The sequence below is a fragment of the Gavia stellata genome, chromosome 30 (genome assembly GCF_030936135.1).
Source record: "Gavia stellata isolate bGavSte3 chromosome 30, bGavSte3.hap2, whole genome shotgun sequence".
Taxonomy (NCBI): Eukaryota; Metazoa; Chordata; class Aves; order Gaviiformes; family Gaviidae; genus Gavia; species Gavia stellata.
Window position 1 is genome coordinate 5,665,461 of NC_082623.1, and position 16,655 is coordinate 5,682,115.

At 53.0% G+C, this 16,655-nt stretch overlaps 1 protein-coding gene across 1 annotated transcript in view; it reads left to right on the plus strand.

Moving 5' to 3' along the window:
- The window catches only part of CR1 (complement C3b/C4b receptor 1 (Knops blood group)), a 73,188-nt gene that overhangs the window by 28,659 nt on the left and 27,874 nt on the right, over positions 1–16,655 (plus strand). Inside the window, exons 23-46 of the mRNA XM_059831040.1 lie at positions 303–494; positions 1,140–1,331; positions 1,587–1,662; positions 1,832–1,917; positions 2,345–2,539; positions 3,135–3,206; positions 3,796–3,822; positions 4,477–4,540; positions 4,697–4,807; positions 5,080–5,271; positions 5,554–5,649; positions 6,391–6,507; positions 7,376–7,587; positions 9,438–9,653; positions 10,245–10,430; positions 11,147–11,243; positions 11,970–12,052; positions 12,978–13,169; positions 13,602–13,784; positions 14,343–14,528; positions 14,669–14,762; positions 15,152–15,237; positions 15,866–16,072; positions 16,452–16,475. Of these exons, the coding sequence (XP_059687023.1) occupies positions 303–494; positions 1,140–1,331; positions 1,587–1,662; positions 1,832–1,917; positions 2,345–2,539; positions 3,135–3,206; positions 3,796–3,822; positions 4,477–4,540; positions 4,697–4,807; positions 5,080–5,271; positions 5,554–5,649; positions 6,391–6,507; positions 7,376–7,587; positions 9,438–9,653; positions 10,245–10,430; positions 11,147–11,243; positions 11,970–12,052; positions 12,978–13,169; positions 13,602–13,784; positions 14,343–14,528; positions 14,669–14,762; positions 15,152–15,237; positions 15,866–16,072; positions 16,452–16,475 (3,186 nt within the window). The remainder of the gene's footprint in view (positions 1–302; positions 495–1,139; positions 1,332–1,586; positions 1,663–1,831; positions 1,918–2,344; positions 2,540–3,134; positions 3,207–3,795; positions 3,823–4,476; positions 4,541–4,696; positions 4,808–5,079; positions 5,272–5,553; positions 5,650–6,390; positions 6,508–7,375; positions 7,588–9,437; positions 9,654–10,244; positions 10,431–11,146; positions 11,244–11,969; positions 12,053–12,977; positions 13,170–13,601; positions 13,785–14,342; positions 14,529–14,668; positions 14,763–15,151; positions 15,238–15,865; positions 16,073–16,451; positions 16,476–16,655) is intronic.

Genomic DNA, 16,655 nt, shown 5'->3' on the forward strand with positions numbered 1-16,655 from the left:
CGGCAGCGATGGGCTCCGGGCGCCGCCGCTCGCTCCTGCCCGCGCTGCTGCCGCTGCTGCTGCCGCTGCTGCCCGCGGCGTGGGGTGAGCCCGCGGGGGGGGGGGGGGCCTGCGCTCCCCGTGCCCCACGCGTGCTCCGCTCTGCGTGTCTGTGCGTGTCGGGGGGGTGTCGCGTGTGCACGTGTGGTGGGTGCGTGTGCCCTGCTCTCCTGCGGACTCGTACGCGCGTGTGCATTTGTGCTGTGCCCCACTCGAGGGGCTTTAGTAGAAGCCCCACTAAACCCGGCTGTGTTTTGCTCCAGGTGACTGTGGGCCGTTGCCAAATCTAAGCCACGCGGAGCCCCCGGACGACATGAAACATCGGGAAAGCTTCACAGTCGGCTCCAAAGTACGGTACAGGTGCCTTACAGGTTACGTTAAACGCCCCTTGCTCTCCGATACGATACAGTGCCTTGCAAACTCCCAGTGGTCCAACCTCCTGGAGTTTTGTGGCCGTAAGTATTTCACTTTCTCTGAAACGAGTTGCTTAGAGACGTGCGCTGCTTGTGAAAACGTTTACGGCTTTAGCAATCGCTGTTTCAAGGGTTTCCTCAGCTGAAGCAACATGCGATGAAGTTGCTTGTCAGGTAATCTCTTACTGCCCCTTCTTCCCACCTCTGCTTGGTCCGTGGGAGCCGTGTGCTGGCGCTTGTGCATTAACAAAATAGATCTATAGCTTGGGAAGCACAGGGAAGAGGGGCAGAGCTGCAGCGGCGAAGCGCTGGCACTGCTGACGCAGGAGTTAACTAAGGGGGAAGGTTTGGCATTGGGGATTTGCAAACCTCCGCAGTGAGAGCTGGCTGCACTTCGCCACCTCAAACGCTTCACCGGTGGAATTGGCAAGGCAGGTAAGAACTGCACTTGTGAATGATTGAAAGAGAGCAAATTTCAACATTTAAAATCTTTTTCCATTGAATAGTCATCTAGGGATATTTTTGAATTACACAATTACCAATCCCCTTCTTAAAAATATTTGTGGTATCCATATTCTTAGGGAGGCTTGTGTATTACCTCTTGGATTAATGTTTATACAGTTGAATGCAAAATATTGTTGCTTTTGCTTTGTAACTGTACGCTTTGGCTGTCTTCCTTGTCCCTAGGTAGCTGTCCCAGCCCGCCACGTGTGCGTTTCGCTAGGCTATCACAAGAAGATGAAACGCAGAATTTTTATGCTGTGAATATCACGGTGAAGTACGTTTGTCGCCCAGGCTATGAGAATACCACAGACCAGCTCCCCACCAGCACTTGTCTTGACAATTTAACGTGGTCCGGAGTTCCCGAGCTGTGTCAGAGTGAGTGTCTCCCCGTCGTTTCATTTTCTCCATCCTCCCACAGCAGCATCCACAGCGCTGTGTTCCGAGTGCCGCCTCTGATTTGTATTTTAGGATTGCCTTTTTTTAATGAGGTTTGGCATGAAATACCATCGGGTGCCTGGTTTGACACTGCCATACTGTCATGAAAAGTAGGTCTGTGGGTTTTTTTCCCCATCCTCGTAGCATCCTAAGGATAACCTTACTCTTTTTTAGGGAAATCTTGTGGTATTCCAGCAAATCCAGAACATGGCAAAGTTATTACAAATGATTATCTGTTCGGTGCAAAAGCAGATGTAGTTTGTAACCCCGGGTGAGTGTGAAGCCAGCTGCCCACTGCATCCCAGTCACCTGGCCAGAGTCACTGGTGTGCGAGCTGGGACAAGGGGCTCTGCCTGTCGAGCCCTCGGCACCTCTCTGGGGTGACACGTTCTTGGTTGGTGTCACAAAGGGATTTCTTGGTGTGCCTTTTACCCCTGCAGGTACACGTTAAAGGGAGTGTCACCTCTCGTCTGGTGTTCCCTAAGGGGAGCTGAAGTTGCCTGGAGTCAACTTCCAGCTTGTCAGGGTAAGTGAAGTTGTCCAGCGCTTGACTGGAAATACCGAGTATTCCAACTCCGAAATACTGAATCGTGTGTTGATTTTACTAAATGATGTCCGGTGAGTATCTCTGGGAGGGTGACAGCTGCCGTGATGAACGTGGGCACCAGCCGGTAGCGCCTTCTGCGCGTGCCAGGCTGACGTGAAGAGCAGCCCGGGGGCCTCGGTGTCTCTGCAGGCTGCCGCTGCCCCTGTACGCAGGGCGGCGGGCTGGGGGGCACCTAAAAGGAACTGCCTGCCGAGAGGGTGGCCAGTGCCCCCGTTTCAGCCCCCGTTCCTGCGACTGGCGCAACGCAAGCCTGCGTGCAAGCGGCCCTGGGGTTTTCCTCTCTTCACGTCGTGGAGAAGAGCATCCCAGGGGTCACCTCCTGAACGCTTTTCTTTTTCTCTCCCAGCTATTTCTTGTCCTCCGCCTCCAGCTATTCCCAATGGGAAGCACAACGGCAACAGTATGGAGGAGTTAGCGTACAACTCAGTCGTGGTGTACACGTGTGACCCTGGGCTCCAGCTCGTAGGAAATGAAACTCTTCGCTGTACAACGGAGAACAGCATTGATGGCGTCTGGAGCGGGTCTCCTCCCGAATGCAGGGGTGAGCGTTGCTGGATAATCGTCCTGTTCTCGAGCAGTTTTTCTTGCTGTGCAGTCAGTTAGTCCTAATTCCCTTCTCAGAAAGGGGAGGACCCCAGCATGGACAGGCGTTCCCGCAGGGCTTGTTGCCAGGGGAGCAGCATCTGCGTAGAGCAGAGACAGATAGCAGGTCTGTGCTTTGCACAGTGCCAGGCTCTGCTGAACAACGGCAGCACAGTCGTACGCAGTTTTACGGCTTTCCCTTCAAGAGGGACAGGCAGAATTTTAATAAACAATGTGTGAAGTGTATCAGTAACTGCAAAGCTGATGGACTAAACCTCGAAATGGACTTGTATCTACTGTCCAGCAACACCCAGGCAATAAAGCCGGGTGGGAGAGCAGAGTCCCCTCTATCCATAAGGCTTGTAGTGTCACCGAGAGGTCCCTGCGTGACTCTTCCACAGCTCTCGCTATCGTAGCCACAGATGCACAGGTTGGAGGCCACCTGCCCATGCTACATTTACCCCTCACTGAAGTATTTTATATATTATGTATAAATGGAGAATTATCTAAAATATAATTTTGGGGGGGTTTCCTTTCTTTTCTTCTCTCTATAGTTAGCACTGCAGCAGCAGCAAACCAAACTGAACCCTTGGAAGAGAGGATAGCAGAGAATCCTTACTGGCTGGGTAAGAGTTCAGGAGAGGCTTTCTGCCTCAGGGTCATTTTAATTGCTATAATTGCTCCCACGTTGGGCGCCTGTGACTCCACGGGCTGTTGGATTTCTGCTCTCATTGTGCCTTCCTCATTTCTTTTGGTGGGTCTGTCTTCCAGTTTCTAAGGGGTTCACACAGGCTTATTCCCTGGTCTAATCCCTTTTTCTCTCTGCTCCCAGCTGAGTGACTCCTTAGCTGACATGATGCGGGGCAGGATTTTTGATGCTTGAACCTCCCTCTGTGCAGCCGAGCATCTCAGTGGAAACCACTGACGTTATCTTGGCTGCATTTGGACGTTGCTGAGGGTGGAGGTGGCCTGGAGCTACTGACCTCAGCTCCGTCAGTGGAGGGAGGTGGGGTGAGGGACTCAAGAAGAGCATAACGATGTGTGTAGCAGTTAATGACAGATTGGTTTACAGCGTTTTGTCTTCTCAGCAGTGCTATGGTTGTCTGGGTTTGAATAATAAAGTTCTGTGGGCATAGATTAAGGAACTGCCCTGTTTAGTTATCAGCATTGTTGGCTTCGTTTTTTTAACACCATTCTCATTCTTCTCTCCTCCAGCAAGTATCCTCATCCCTAGTTGCATTGGTAAGTAGTTTAAAATTAAAAATATACTTTCCTAACCCAAAGCTGTTATTTGCTGTGAAATACCTGGAGTCGGTGGTTTTGGTTTACTCGTTTCACCCCCCTTCGTAGCGAGTGTCTCTGGTCAGGATGCAGGAGTTTCTCTGCTGTTGGGTAACGCAGCAGCATTGCAAGCAACTGTGTCTGAGTATAAAGCATTGCATCAGCTGAGGAGGAAATGAAAGAAGCCAGTGTAAGAAGCCAACCAAAAACTGTACGTCCTGTCACTCTTTAATTGATAAAGTTGCTTTAAAAGGCCTTGGCAGACATTGAAAGATAAGAGATTAGTGAAGCTTGGAACATCCTTGTTGCGAAAGGGATGGTGAGTATGTTTAAAATACAAAAGGAACAGGAGGCTGTCTATAAAAGCACTAAAGGAGTGTCCCACCCGTAAGGAGATCAGCATGGCACCACGCTTAGCAGCATTTTCCGTGCTGTGTTTGGAGGCGCACGAGGGGTTTGCATTATTCCGGCTGGGGGGAGCCCCTGGGTCGTGGCAGGCAGCCCCAGCGCAGAGAGCTTTGCTGCCGGTCTTCTTCCCAACTGCAGTACTTCACTTAAATTACATACCAAATTTGTTGTTTATTTTTAAATTTTTTTTGCTTCTTTGTTTGTTAGTTCCCCCAGTAGCCCTTGGATTTCTAGCTGGGATCATCATGAGATGGAAAGACAATAAAAATCAGTAAGTGAGCCTAAGCTGCCCCTCGTCAATCATAACTTTCCCCAAGGATAACAGGGTATTTCCTTTCAAGCTCTGAGTGATGTTTGCATGGTTAGTACTTTCCATGTTGCTAAGTTGCTTTTTAGTCTATGAATTTTCTCCTTTCTGTCTCTTCAGCTCTTATAATATGCGTTTACAAAAGCACAAGACGAAGGGAAGGGATTCACTGGTGCACCCAAAGATAACGGATGACGAGAAGCAGCCCGTGCCGTGGCATTCCTATTTTTGGTAGGTTTGTTTGTTGGTCTCCCAAAAGCTTGTGCCACTCTTCCGACTACACCCGCGCATCTCACCGGTGTTATTTCTGGCTACAAACCTTGCCGTGCCTGACCACACCCGTACGGCGCATCTTTATGCAGTTTTTTTGACTCTAAAATGCCAACTGCGATGAACACGCTGGTCGCCAAAGAGGCGCCGGCTGCTTCACGGGAGGGTTTGGTGTTCGCCGGCTGCTCTCGGGGCTCGGCAGGAGGGATTCCCCCCGTCTCTCTCATCCACAGCCACACGACGAGCTGCCACGTGTGTCCCACCTGCGAAGAGCGGCTGCACGCTGCCCTGGCCCCCCGCACCGAGCCCGCGCACCGCAGCTGTGCTGCCTGCGAGGGCTGGCTGAGCGCCCAGCCCGGCATACCGCGCACCTACTCGGTCCCCAGCTTCGGCAGTGGGGAGAGCCAAAGCCCAGCAGACACAAGGTACCGCGGCTGACCGGGCGCTTGCTCCGGCTCCCCTTGCACGGACGGGTCCACGTAAAGCAAAAGGGGGAAAGGGGCATTTCTTGCGGGGAAGAAGGCGTCTATACACGGATAGAGCGGGTCTGGCAGTGTGAATTCCTTTGGTTTCTCTAAATCCAGTTTTAGCAGTAGAAAGTATTTGCTGTTTCGAAAGAAGTGGTTCCGTAGGGCGGTAGTCGTTCTCGGAAAGCCATGCGCTCAGGTGGATTCAGGTTGTCTTCTCTCTCTTTTCTTTGTGTTCAGCTCTCCTGCCAAAGCTGCACATGGGCTGAGGGGTGAGGGCGCAGGAGAAGCTGTTCTGGAGCAGAGCGAGGGAGAGCAGCCCACGGACCACGAAAGGTCTGTCTTCTGTCTTCCACGTAAAAATACACAGGCGCTATGGTGGGCTTGAATAAAAATCACTTCAGAGTCGAGTAGAACTGTATGCGAGTAGAAAATAAGGGTATTCTGCACCTCCTTGTTTATTCTCACCTCTTTCCTGCCTGGATACCGTGCTGAGTATTACAGCATTTAATTACTTTTAAAACACTAATCTCTCTGCTTTTTTCCCCCTAAAACAAAAGCGCTCTGGGCAATTTTTGCGCTTTGTTCTTTCAGTGCTTTTAAAAGGCATTCAGCACGTGCACGTGTTTCTCCTATTTCCTTACTTGTGTGGCTCTCTGGCAGTTGCACTGTACGCTGCAACGCCCGGACACTTCCCGCAGTGCTCGGCGTGCGGGGCCGATATGGAGCTGCCCGCTCTGCTCCCCCCTGCTCCGTGAAACACTGAACTGAAGCGTAACTGGGTTTGCAGGTTTGATGAGGTGAGGTTGGGAACGGAGGGTCTGGCTATAAGGAGAGTATGGATTTATGAAGTATGGATTCAGAAGAGACACAGAAGCATCTCATACGTTTTAGCAAAGCGAGGGAGGTTTGTGATAGAGCTAATTCCCTGTTGGGTCTGCAGCCGGAGGCAGGTTTTTATCCTGCTTGGGACGGTGCTTCAGTACCAGGGAGGCTGGAGGTGCCCAACTTCACGGGTGACTTTTTGAGTCTCCCTAGAGAGACTCAACGCATGTCCTCAACGGTGCTTCTCCACAGCAACCATCACGTCTGCCCCGTCTGCGAGAACTGGCTGCGCGCCCACCTCGGCCAGTGCGAAAGCCGTCCTGCGGTGCCCGGGGAGTGGCCGGGGGGGCCCCGTCGGCTGGACGAGGGGTGAGTGCGGTGCGGCCGGTGCAGGCGGCTCCTCTCAGCAGCGGGCACCGCGGTATGTGCCGAGCATCCCCAAAACTGAGAGTTAAACTGCTTAACTTCAAGTAAAAAAATGATGGGGGTGTGTAAATGTTGGTTCTGCTTGCTTATAGCTCGGTATCAGGGTAAAAGCGTGGTGCCTGCCTGCAAGCAGAGAGAGGTGAAACCGGTGTGAGGTTTATGTGGACAACGCTTGTGTGGTTTCCTTGGGCGTCTCCGCATCGGGTGCGCTCCTCAGCTTGGCTCGGCCTCGTGTCTTCTTTGGCCTGTGATGGAGCTTTGGTTTTCGTTAAGCAGCGAAGAGCCTGAGTGCTGTAAGAGCCCCTGCAGCGTGGGCCTTCTGTTCACGTCGCTGCCGAGGGCTTTTTCCAGCTCTAGGCATGGTTAGTTTGTTTGGGGCAGAGCAGCGACCGGGTGATGTTGCGTGCTCAGTTTATTTTTTGACACCTGCCCGTGCGAGTCTTGTACTCTCTCAGGACCACAAAGCTTCCGTAACAGAGTTGTCTTTGACAGAGGCAAGTTCAAATAAATACTTGGTTAAAATAAACATGGTTTGAGGTGTGCATCCGCCTGCCTTACCTTTGTAAGTATGATCTTCTTTTTACCAGTCATTTATTTCATGCTGTTCCTTGCTACTAGCCCTAACCCTGGAAGAGCCATTTCAGTTCTGCACTCGTGAATTGCTACTTGTTTGAGTTAAAAAAAAGTTAGTACCTTTGAAATAGTTAAGGAAACTGCTTTCCTGGGGACGGGAGCCTGTGCGGCGTGGCTTGGCGAGGAGCAGTTCCCGGCACGGACCCATCGGGGCTCACCCTTGGCTCTCTCTCCACAGCCCGCGGGGTCCCGTCTGCCCTTCCTGCGCCCACCGGCTGCACCTCTCCCTTGTCCACAGCGACACGGCAGGCAGGCCCGTGTGTCCCCTGGCCGGGGAGGGGACCCCGGCTCACCTCGTCCTCCTCCGCATGCCCGGCTGCCACGTCTGCCCCGTCTGCTCGGCGCCCACCCATGCACACCTGTGCCAGCCCCGGCGCCAAACACCCGACGGTAGGGACCTGTGCGGGGGCACCCGAAACGCCCTTCGGGTCACGGGGGCCAAGGGGCCACAACCCAGAGGCTGCAAAGGTCATTGCCCCCAAAGCCCCTAACCCTCATTAACTGCTCGTTTGCCTGTCGCAGGGTAAACGCTGCCGGCTGTGGCATCCTTAGCGGCACGAGGCTGGTCGGGGAGGAGGGCGAGTCGCTACACTAACTCCTGACATTGTCAGGGGTGAAGTTCGAAGTGCAATAAGGCAACCTGACGTCAAGTGTCTGACTTCACGCTCAAGAATTCCTTTGTAAAGAAGAAGGAAAATCGAACATACTTCAAATTCAGCTCCGGTTTAATGCCTACTTTTTTGTTTGCTTTAGTATGAAAAAGCTATTTTTGCAGCTCTTAGAGTGAAGCTTTTAAAATTCACTAAATGTTTCTTTCTACTAGGAAAATAATTGCGTAGTAGACACCCTCTTTGCACATCCTTGCAAGATTAACTCGTGTTTTTTAAACTACTTTTTTACTGAGGTTCATTTACTAGTGTGCAGATACGAGTGCGAAAATGACAGTGTTTATAGTAAAACTGTTTTGTAAATAAAAGGAATATAAAATAAGCAATGCTAGTATCCTGGCTTGGGTGGGTTTTTTTATCTATTTACTTACCAAACCTTGTAGAACACTTTAAACAGTTTTGCAGTCTCATTGTTTGCCGGATGTCATCAGCTGCTCAGATAATTGCCGCTGCTCAGATAATTGCTGCTGCTGCTCAAATAATTGCCGCTGACGTGTTGCGCTGCTGTTGGCAGCAACATGCCCGGCCTTTCCTGGGAACTGCGATGACGGAGGCAAGGCACCGCTGCTGGAGCGGAGCCCGTTTCCACCCCGGGCAGTACCAGGGTGGGAGCGGGGAAGGTGCGCGCTCCTCTCCAGGTATGACCCTCCCTCGCCGACCCTGAGTATTCCTGCACCCGTCATACTCTCTACCCAAAAGCCCCGGGCTGCAGCTCCAGCACGGCCTTCAGAGGATTAAACTACCCGCTGGGTGGTCGCTGGCTGGGGCTCCTTGGTTTGTGTTGAGATGGGGACAAAATTAGCAGCGATAATAGAGAAGCTGTAAAAATTGCCTTTCTGCTTTATTGGTATTTGCCGAGAGATTGTTTATCGGCGGTGTGGCAAGAGAGGCAGTGCCAGAGGCAGGACAGAAAGGTGCCGCGCAGTCATCCCCTTCTGCTATTGCGTTTCCCCTCGAACTGGGCCGCAGCACGCCCGTGGGCTCGCGGGGACGGGTGGGCTCGCGGGGACGGGTGGGCTCGCGGGGACGGGTGCCCTCCCGGTCCTGCTTTGAGGAGGGAGAGCCAACGGCCGCCTGAGCGGCCCCGCGCCCCCGCTGCCGTCCCTCGCTGTCCCCTTCCGCTCGTCCCTTCGGCCGCGGGGCTGGAGGCCGCGGGGGCTGTTCCGGGGTGCCCCCGGCACGCCCCAAGCCTCGCCTTGCTGACGCAGAGGGAGGGGTGCAGCGAAGAGAGGCCGTGGCCATGGCGCGGCCCGGGCGCGGCAGCAGGACAGCCGCTCTCCCAGACCGGCCCGCGCCCGCGCTGGCCCGGGGCTGCCCTCGGCTGCAGGACCGAGGGGCGGGCGACGGGCTGGAGCGACCCGGCAGCAGCGCCCCTCGCCAGGCCGACACTGCCGGGCTTTGACAGCGTGGCTTAGGGCGAACCGCGCAGGTTGCGCGCTGGGTGACGCAGCGCTTAGGTGACCCCCTCCCGCGCGCCGCCCAGGCAGGAGAGGGGACCGAGCCCTGAGCCCCGCGCCCGCCGCCGCTCTGCCGCTGCTCGGGTGTTGCGCGGCGTCACCTCGCACCCGACAGAGGAGGAAGCGGGAGCCCCCGCGGAGCCGGAGCCCCTCAGCAGCCGGGAGAACCCCCCGCGCCGCGCCGCGGCTGAGCCCGCGGAGCGCCCGCTGCCCGCCCGCCCCGCAGGGGGCCGTCCCTGCGCGCCTGCGCTGCCCCGCCAGGTCGGCCCGGAAGCGGTCATGGCGCTGCGCTGGTTCTGCGCTGTGCTGCTGGCGCTGCCCGGCGCCTGGGGTGAGCGGGCCGCGGGGGAGAGGGGCTGCGCGGGGCTATGGGGCTGGGGCTCCGTGGGGATGAGGATGGGGCTCGGGCTGGGGCTCCGTGGGGATGGGGCTCCGTGGGGATGGGGCTGGGGATGGGCTCCGTGGGGATGGGGCTGCACGGGGCTGGGGCTGGGGCTCCCTGGGGCTGGGGCTGCGCGGGGCTATGGGGCTGCGTGGGGATGGGGATGGGGCTGGAGCTGCGCGGGGATGAGGATGGGGCTGGGGCTCCGTGGGGATGGGGCTGTGTGGGGATGGGGCAGGGGATGGGCTCCGTGGGGCTGGGGCTGTGTGGGGCTGGGGCTGCGCGGGGATGGGGCTGGGGCTGGGGCTCTGTGGGGATGGGGCTCCGTGGGGCTGGGGCTGTGTGGGGATGGGGCTGCGCGGGGCTGGGGATGGGGCTGGGGCTGTGTGGGGATGGGGCTGGGGATGGGCTCCGTGGGGCTGGGACTCTGCGGGACAAGACCCGCATGGGAAAGGGGGTCTGGGCAGCGTGGGGATGGGGCTGTGGCTGCGTGGGGAAGGGCGGAGGCGAGCCCCCCGCCATCATCCCCCCCGTCCGCAGGTCAGTGCCCGCAGCCGCCGAGGTTTGCCTTTGCGGAGCCCCCCGCGCCCCTGCAGGAGTCCTACGCCGTGGGGACCGTGCTGAGATACAAGTGCCGCCCGGGGTACACGCTGGCCAGGGGCGAGTCCCCCATGGTCACCTGCCTCTCCAGCTCCCTCTGGTCGTCGAACCCCGACTTCTGCACCGGTGGGTTCCCCCCGTCGTGGGCTCCGGGGATGGGGGGCGTGTGTCCCCTGCTGCACCCCAGACCCCGCTCGGCTCAGCACGGTTGGGAAGGGTGCTCCCCGGGGGACTGTTTTTAGGCCGGTTGGGAATGAGTGCTCACCCTGCGTGCCTGCCTGGGGTTGCCCTTTCTGCTTAGAATCGTTACTCTCTGGGAGATGGTCTCTGCCCTCTTTAATTACTTTACCATCTGGTGATATAGTGTAAATGCTATGATATATTTGCACAGCAGCAAGGTGCAGTGGGGCAAAGGCTGTGGGAGTCTGTTGTTCCCGTGGTAAGGCCCCTGTACGGGCCCTCGGGCCGTCAGCGGGTCCCTCCCCGGCCCCTTCCCCTTCGCACTCTTTCCTTTCCCTATGGACCCAGACCTCTGCCTGAGCCCGCTGGGGTCTTTATCAGTTTCCTTTCTCAGTAAGCGTATAAACCTTGGCTTTTCTTATTTCTCCTTAGCTTTATTTGTGCTTGTATTTGCTTTTTATTTGTGTTTTAACTTAGAGTTCCTCAGAAGTTAATGTGGATCATGTATCTTTTCTGAAAGCACTGGTACTTGCTCATAAGGGAAGTTAAGTGCCTGATAAACAAACGTTCGATTAGTCTGTAACGACGCTGAACAGCACTGTCGCCTGCATTTCACTATCACGCTATAAAACAAAGCTAATGCCGATCACTTGCCTTTCCAGCAAAGCCGTGCAATCCACCGGACATCCCGAATGGCAACTTTAACTACACGAGCAACCTCCTGTTCGGGGTGACAATAACCTACAGCTGTAACGTCGGGTAAGCGCTGGCCCAGGCTCCTGGTGAGTCGACGGAGCCGAGGCTGCGAGGCATCGCCCGTGGGAGACTCGGAGGTTTTTAATGTCTGGGGGCTGTTTCCTTGGCAAGCACAGGCACGGCGGGAGGTGTTCAGAGCGGGCAGCCATGGGGTCAGGCTCTCTCCTGCTCGTGCTGTCAAAACAGATTACCTTTGGGGCATGGGAGCGCGGTCTTTGCAGATTGGTTTTCGGCTGCTTTGCCAAGAATTTTGTTCCTTTCCTGTTGGTGCTCATTAGTAATTCAGCATTTGCTGTTGTGCAGTGGGTCTGGCTGTCCACATCTTAGCGAAGGGGCCTCAGGCAAAGAGGGCTGCGTTGTCCCCGGGATGCCGGGAGCGGGGCGGGAGGGAAAGAGAGCGGTCGAGGTACGTCAGTGGCACCTAGCTCTGCCCAGAAAATAAGGCGCTATTTGGATCTACCACTGCACAGCATGGGGCTGGACAGACTCAGGGTGCGGATGCCGTCTCGCTCGCGCTCCTGTGAGCTTGTATCCACCCACCCGCTGCAAGTATTGTCTCCTCTAGCTGCGTGATATGTTGCATTTCTTTAGGTATTGAGAAAATTGTATTTTATAGGAGGGCTAGCTGATTTTCCCCTAGGGTTCAGCTCCTCCAGAGAATGCAATTAGAAACTGTACAACTTCCTGAATTTTTTTCACTTTTTTCAAAGACATTCAACCTTTTCTTAGGTACCGATTAGTTGGGAAGCCATCTGCGCAATGTGTTGTTAAAGACAATGAAGTTTCTTGGGATAACGTTCCATACTGTGCCAGTAAGCAGATCTTAAATGTTTTGTGTACATCTCATCCTCGAAGCTATTGCAATATATCTGGTAGTCTGGGGAAGGGCAGGTGGATACTCTCTTCTTGGCACTTAATGCAAATTACATTAGCCTTTAATGGGACTGCCTCCTTACCTCTCCCCCAGACAAACTCTCTCAGTGGAGCTGGGAATGAAAATTAAACACTGAGGAGGATCTGTGGATGTTGGCAGCAGCTCTGTGAGAAAAGCAGCTCCCGAGGCAGGTTGTTGGTATTGCCCAAGCCGGGCACGCAGGAAGCTTTCTGCCAGGCTGGTGCGGACACTGCGTCGCTCGTGTTGTGTTTTCCGTCAGGCAACCGCTGCTGAATTGTTTATCAAGAGCTGTGCTTGACCGGGACTGGGATGCCTTCAGACATCATTGCACATCCAAAATCTCAACTTTCAAAGGGGAAATAAATGCTAAGAGTTTTGTTGGTGCTATTTGGGCTTTTTTAGCATCCTGTGGGATGGGCCTGACCAGCAGCTGCTGACAAATTAGATGCTTTGCTGCTGTTACAGATATTCTGGCCTTGCCCTCGTTAACACCACGGAGGCAGGGAATGCCATCACCAGAGGGGAGGGTCCCAAACTGCTTGGTGAGACCGTGTTTATTGCCTCCAGAGGCCTCTTCTGTAGTGCCTCCTCTTGGTCGATAGATGCTGTTTTGCCATTTTAACATTTATCCATTTTAAAAACCCTGGAAAACATTCAGAATTTAAAGGCGCATTCAAGGCTTTAGGTTGCGATGACTGCTTTGGGGCTGCTTCCCAGTTTTTTCTTTTGGCTTTTCTTATCTTTTTTGTTTGGGTGGTTGTTTTGGCTTTTAGTAGCTAGACCTCAGTTTCATATTCGATGGAAATGTTCTAGCATTTTTTTGCTGTTGCTTTCCCATGCAGGTATTCCCTGTTCATCACCTCCTGCGATTGAGAACGGGCAGCTCGTGAGCGGGGACACAGACTTCACCTTTGGCATGGCTGTCACCTACAGATGTGACAAAGGTTTTGCTCTTATCGGAGATGCCACGATTCACTGTAAGATGGATGATAACCTCGAGGGAATATGGAGTGGTCCAGCCCCTGAATGCAAAGGTAAATGCTTTCTTTCTCTCCTTATTCTTTGGACTTTGTTTCTCATCCCTCTCCCGATCTGTACTTTCCCGATGGGCTGCCAAACATGAGAAGGTTGATTTGAGTCTGAAAGGATTCCCAGAAAGCTTAATGCAGTGGTCTCCCAAGTCATGGTCAGAGGCAGGGCTTGGTTTAATGGATTCTTCAGCCCACAGAAAGCCTCCCTCTTCCTGCCCATGCCCAGGGCTTCCTGCGAATGAAAAATGATGCTCTCGCGTGTGCAGTCTCTTAATGAAATCTCTGTTCACGGAGTACTCCTACCCCACTGGGGACCTGCCTCTCCCAAAGTGAAAGGACGGCAGTTCTCTTAGTAAGCTTCTCTTGTAATGCCTCTGGTATCGCTGCAGGGCTTTTCCTTCTTGTAATAAATATCCTTATTGTCTTCACTTCCAGTGGTCAGATGTGAAAATCCACAAGTGAAAAATGGGAGAAGGTTATCTGGCTTTGGCACTGAGCACACATATAAAAATACAGTGATCTTTGAGTGTAATCCTGGCCATTTATTGAATGGTAGCAGTGTAGTTACTTGTGAAGCAGACAATACCTGGAAGCCACCTCTGCCAACGTGTGACCCAGGTGAGTCCAACCAAATTTATTTCCTTGAGCAATGGCACTGAAGTAGGTCTAAGAGCTGTTGAGCAGATCGGCTTCCAAACCTCATGCACTTGTAGCCCTACCCTTGCAGAGCATGCTGGCTTGGGTCCTCGGCGTGGCAGCCCAGGCCAGTTATATGTTTAGACCTGAAGCTATTTGTGAGCTGCAAATGATCCAAAAGTGCGCTGAAAGAAGAGACAAAACTGCCTTCTACACCTGACAGGCTTGCTTCACCAGCTTCCAGACCTGTGGGGGATGTTTGCCTTCTGAGCCCAGCTGGTCCTGCAGGTTGGGTTGGCGGTCAGCGAGGGAGCAGCTCTGAGGCAGAGATGCTACCCAGTCTCCACTCTTTCTCCGCTTAAGCGAACCATGATATGTGCTGCTGTTTGCTAAATGGGTTGGATCCAAACTGTATCCCAGACACTGACATTCAGACGGGTTAAAATGTTGTGTGCTCCAAAACGCGCGGTTCACTATTGTTATTGCGGACCCTTTGGGTACTCTTCTGTAGCTAACCTTTCTTTTGTCTCCAAATCTTAGTCTACTGTGGTCCTGCTCCACAATTCCCTTTTGCTGAGGGTGAAGGGGCTGTGGGTGACAGCTCTCTTGCTGGAACGAAGCTGAGGTATCGGTGTAAACCGGGTTATACTGCAGCAAGCGGAAAGTCCTCTGTTGTCACGTGTCTGAGTGATAGAACTTGGTCTGCGGACCCAGACTTCTGTATACGTGAGTATCTCTGTTCTTCTCCTGTCTTGACTGACTGTACAAGTGATCTGTACACACTGGAGATGTTACGTACTCTGGAATTTGGGTCATGCCCATGTCTGGGTTTGAAGTAATTCCTGCGCTGCTTTCTTTTCCTCTAGGACAGCAGTGTACCCCTCCCACGATAGAGAACGGGGATGTGATCGCGGACAATTTTCTGTTTGGGACGGTTGTGACATTCACCTGTCATCCTGGGTGAGTGGATCACTGCTTAAAAGGGACCGACTCAGGGGCCAGAAGACAGGCAGCACAGGCAGTAACACCCACCACCCCCCCTCCCCGGGTTTCCCAGTGCAAATCTCCAGTGAAACCATGTATTACGTCTTCAGTGAGATGAGCATGTGGCAACACGCATGTGCTTGGTAATGGCAGTGAACTGCTTCGGTTCGGCTCTTGTTAGTGCCTTTTAGTGGCTTTGATGTGGCCAGATTCCATTTCAGAGCAGAGGTAACGTTATATTATAATGTTATAAAATTTAACCGAATTATTCTGGTTAATAACTTTCCTGCATGCAGTGGTGGGGAGGCGGGGGAAGACCCTTTCTGGGTTGTCTTCTGGAACGTACTAAACTTCTCTTTCTTTAGGTATGAATTAAAGGAGTCAACTTCTGCCAAATGTGTGGTATCAGGAAATGGAGTTGATTGGGATACAGCATCTCCATACTGTGAAAGTAAGAGGGAAAAAACCCTGCACAGAGTGATTAAGATAATAGTTGGGACTGCACTGGTGTAGCTGCCTTGCTGGTGGGCTTGGGCTGCCCTTACTTGTGCTTCTTAATTCAGTCACCTGTAAAATTCAGGACTTCAGTACTAACTCCTGCTGTGAGGCCTTGGGTGCGATATTCTTGTACAATTCAGAAATTATGCTGACAAAGTGGAAGGAGCAAGGGGAGAGCAGAAAAAAAAAAAAACAGTCACAGGAGGGAGGTTTTCTTTCTCTAGTTACCAGGGAAAGATGAAGAGAATTGGATGTTAGAGCTTTGTGCACTCAGTTTGGTATAATGCTGAAATCGGGTGTTGTGAACTCAGTGTATAGTGTTATGTGAAGCTAGAAATGGCTGAAACATTTCTTCTAGCCTCATTAGGGACTTCAGTGGCTTATTTCATGGGCTGAGATTCTGGAGCTGTGGCTAATGGGCAGTAACTGAGGTCCAGTGCCAAGCTAGAAATCTCAAAGTATTTTCAGTTGCTGCTAGAAGCATGGCATTTGGCTGTACCTCCTTCTCTCTCCCCCTACACCTCTTCACCTTTTCAGTTAGGAGAAGCACTCGGACACTCTTTTTGATGTTGCTCCCGTAGGACAGCTCCCTGATGCTCTCTGTGAAGAGCCCCCCACGATTGACCATGGGATGCACAATGGCACGAAGGGCACAGACTTTGTCCATGGCTCCGTTGTGGTTTATAAATGCAAGGATGGCTTCACCCTTGCTGGAGCGGCCTTTCTTCGCTGTACGGCAGGAGATCAATACCAGGGAGTCTGGAACAAGCCTGCTCCTGAATGCAGGGGTAACTACCTCCTGGTTCTGTCTTCAAAATACCTATATTTTTCCTTTCTCTGTGAATCCTCAAATCAGATAATTCTGCTAAGGAGTAAGCCTTCGATGCTTCCTGAAACAGCTTCAGTTAAAATCTAGTGCCAAAAGAGCATGATTAGGTTGTGGCATGGGCTCAAAGGCTAGTGGAAATGTATCTTGGTAAATACATCTGGGTTTTAACAGATAAACATCTGTGGAGCTGGGCTGTGCAGGGGTCCTGTTCTGTGTGTTGCTTGAATTGTCATCCACGTGCATTGGCTCTGATTTGAGATACTGCGTGTTGGGTAGTTTGATGAATTACCGTGCTGAATGGGTGCCGAGTTTCACATTTTGGCTCGCTTCCTTTCCAGGTGGGGCAAACATGATCATTGCTGGTAAGTAAGTAACACATATTCCTGAACCCCTGTACCGCACTCTTGCCTATCTTTATGTTATTGTCTCCTGTGTGTTCTGCTTTAAATAAGCTTAAAAGCCTTCCACTACAGTCTGTTGTCAGATTTGTATTATTGTTGCTTTAAGATCATGCTGTGAAAAGTGGGGGGAAGGTAAAGGGG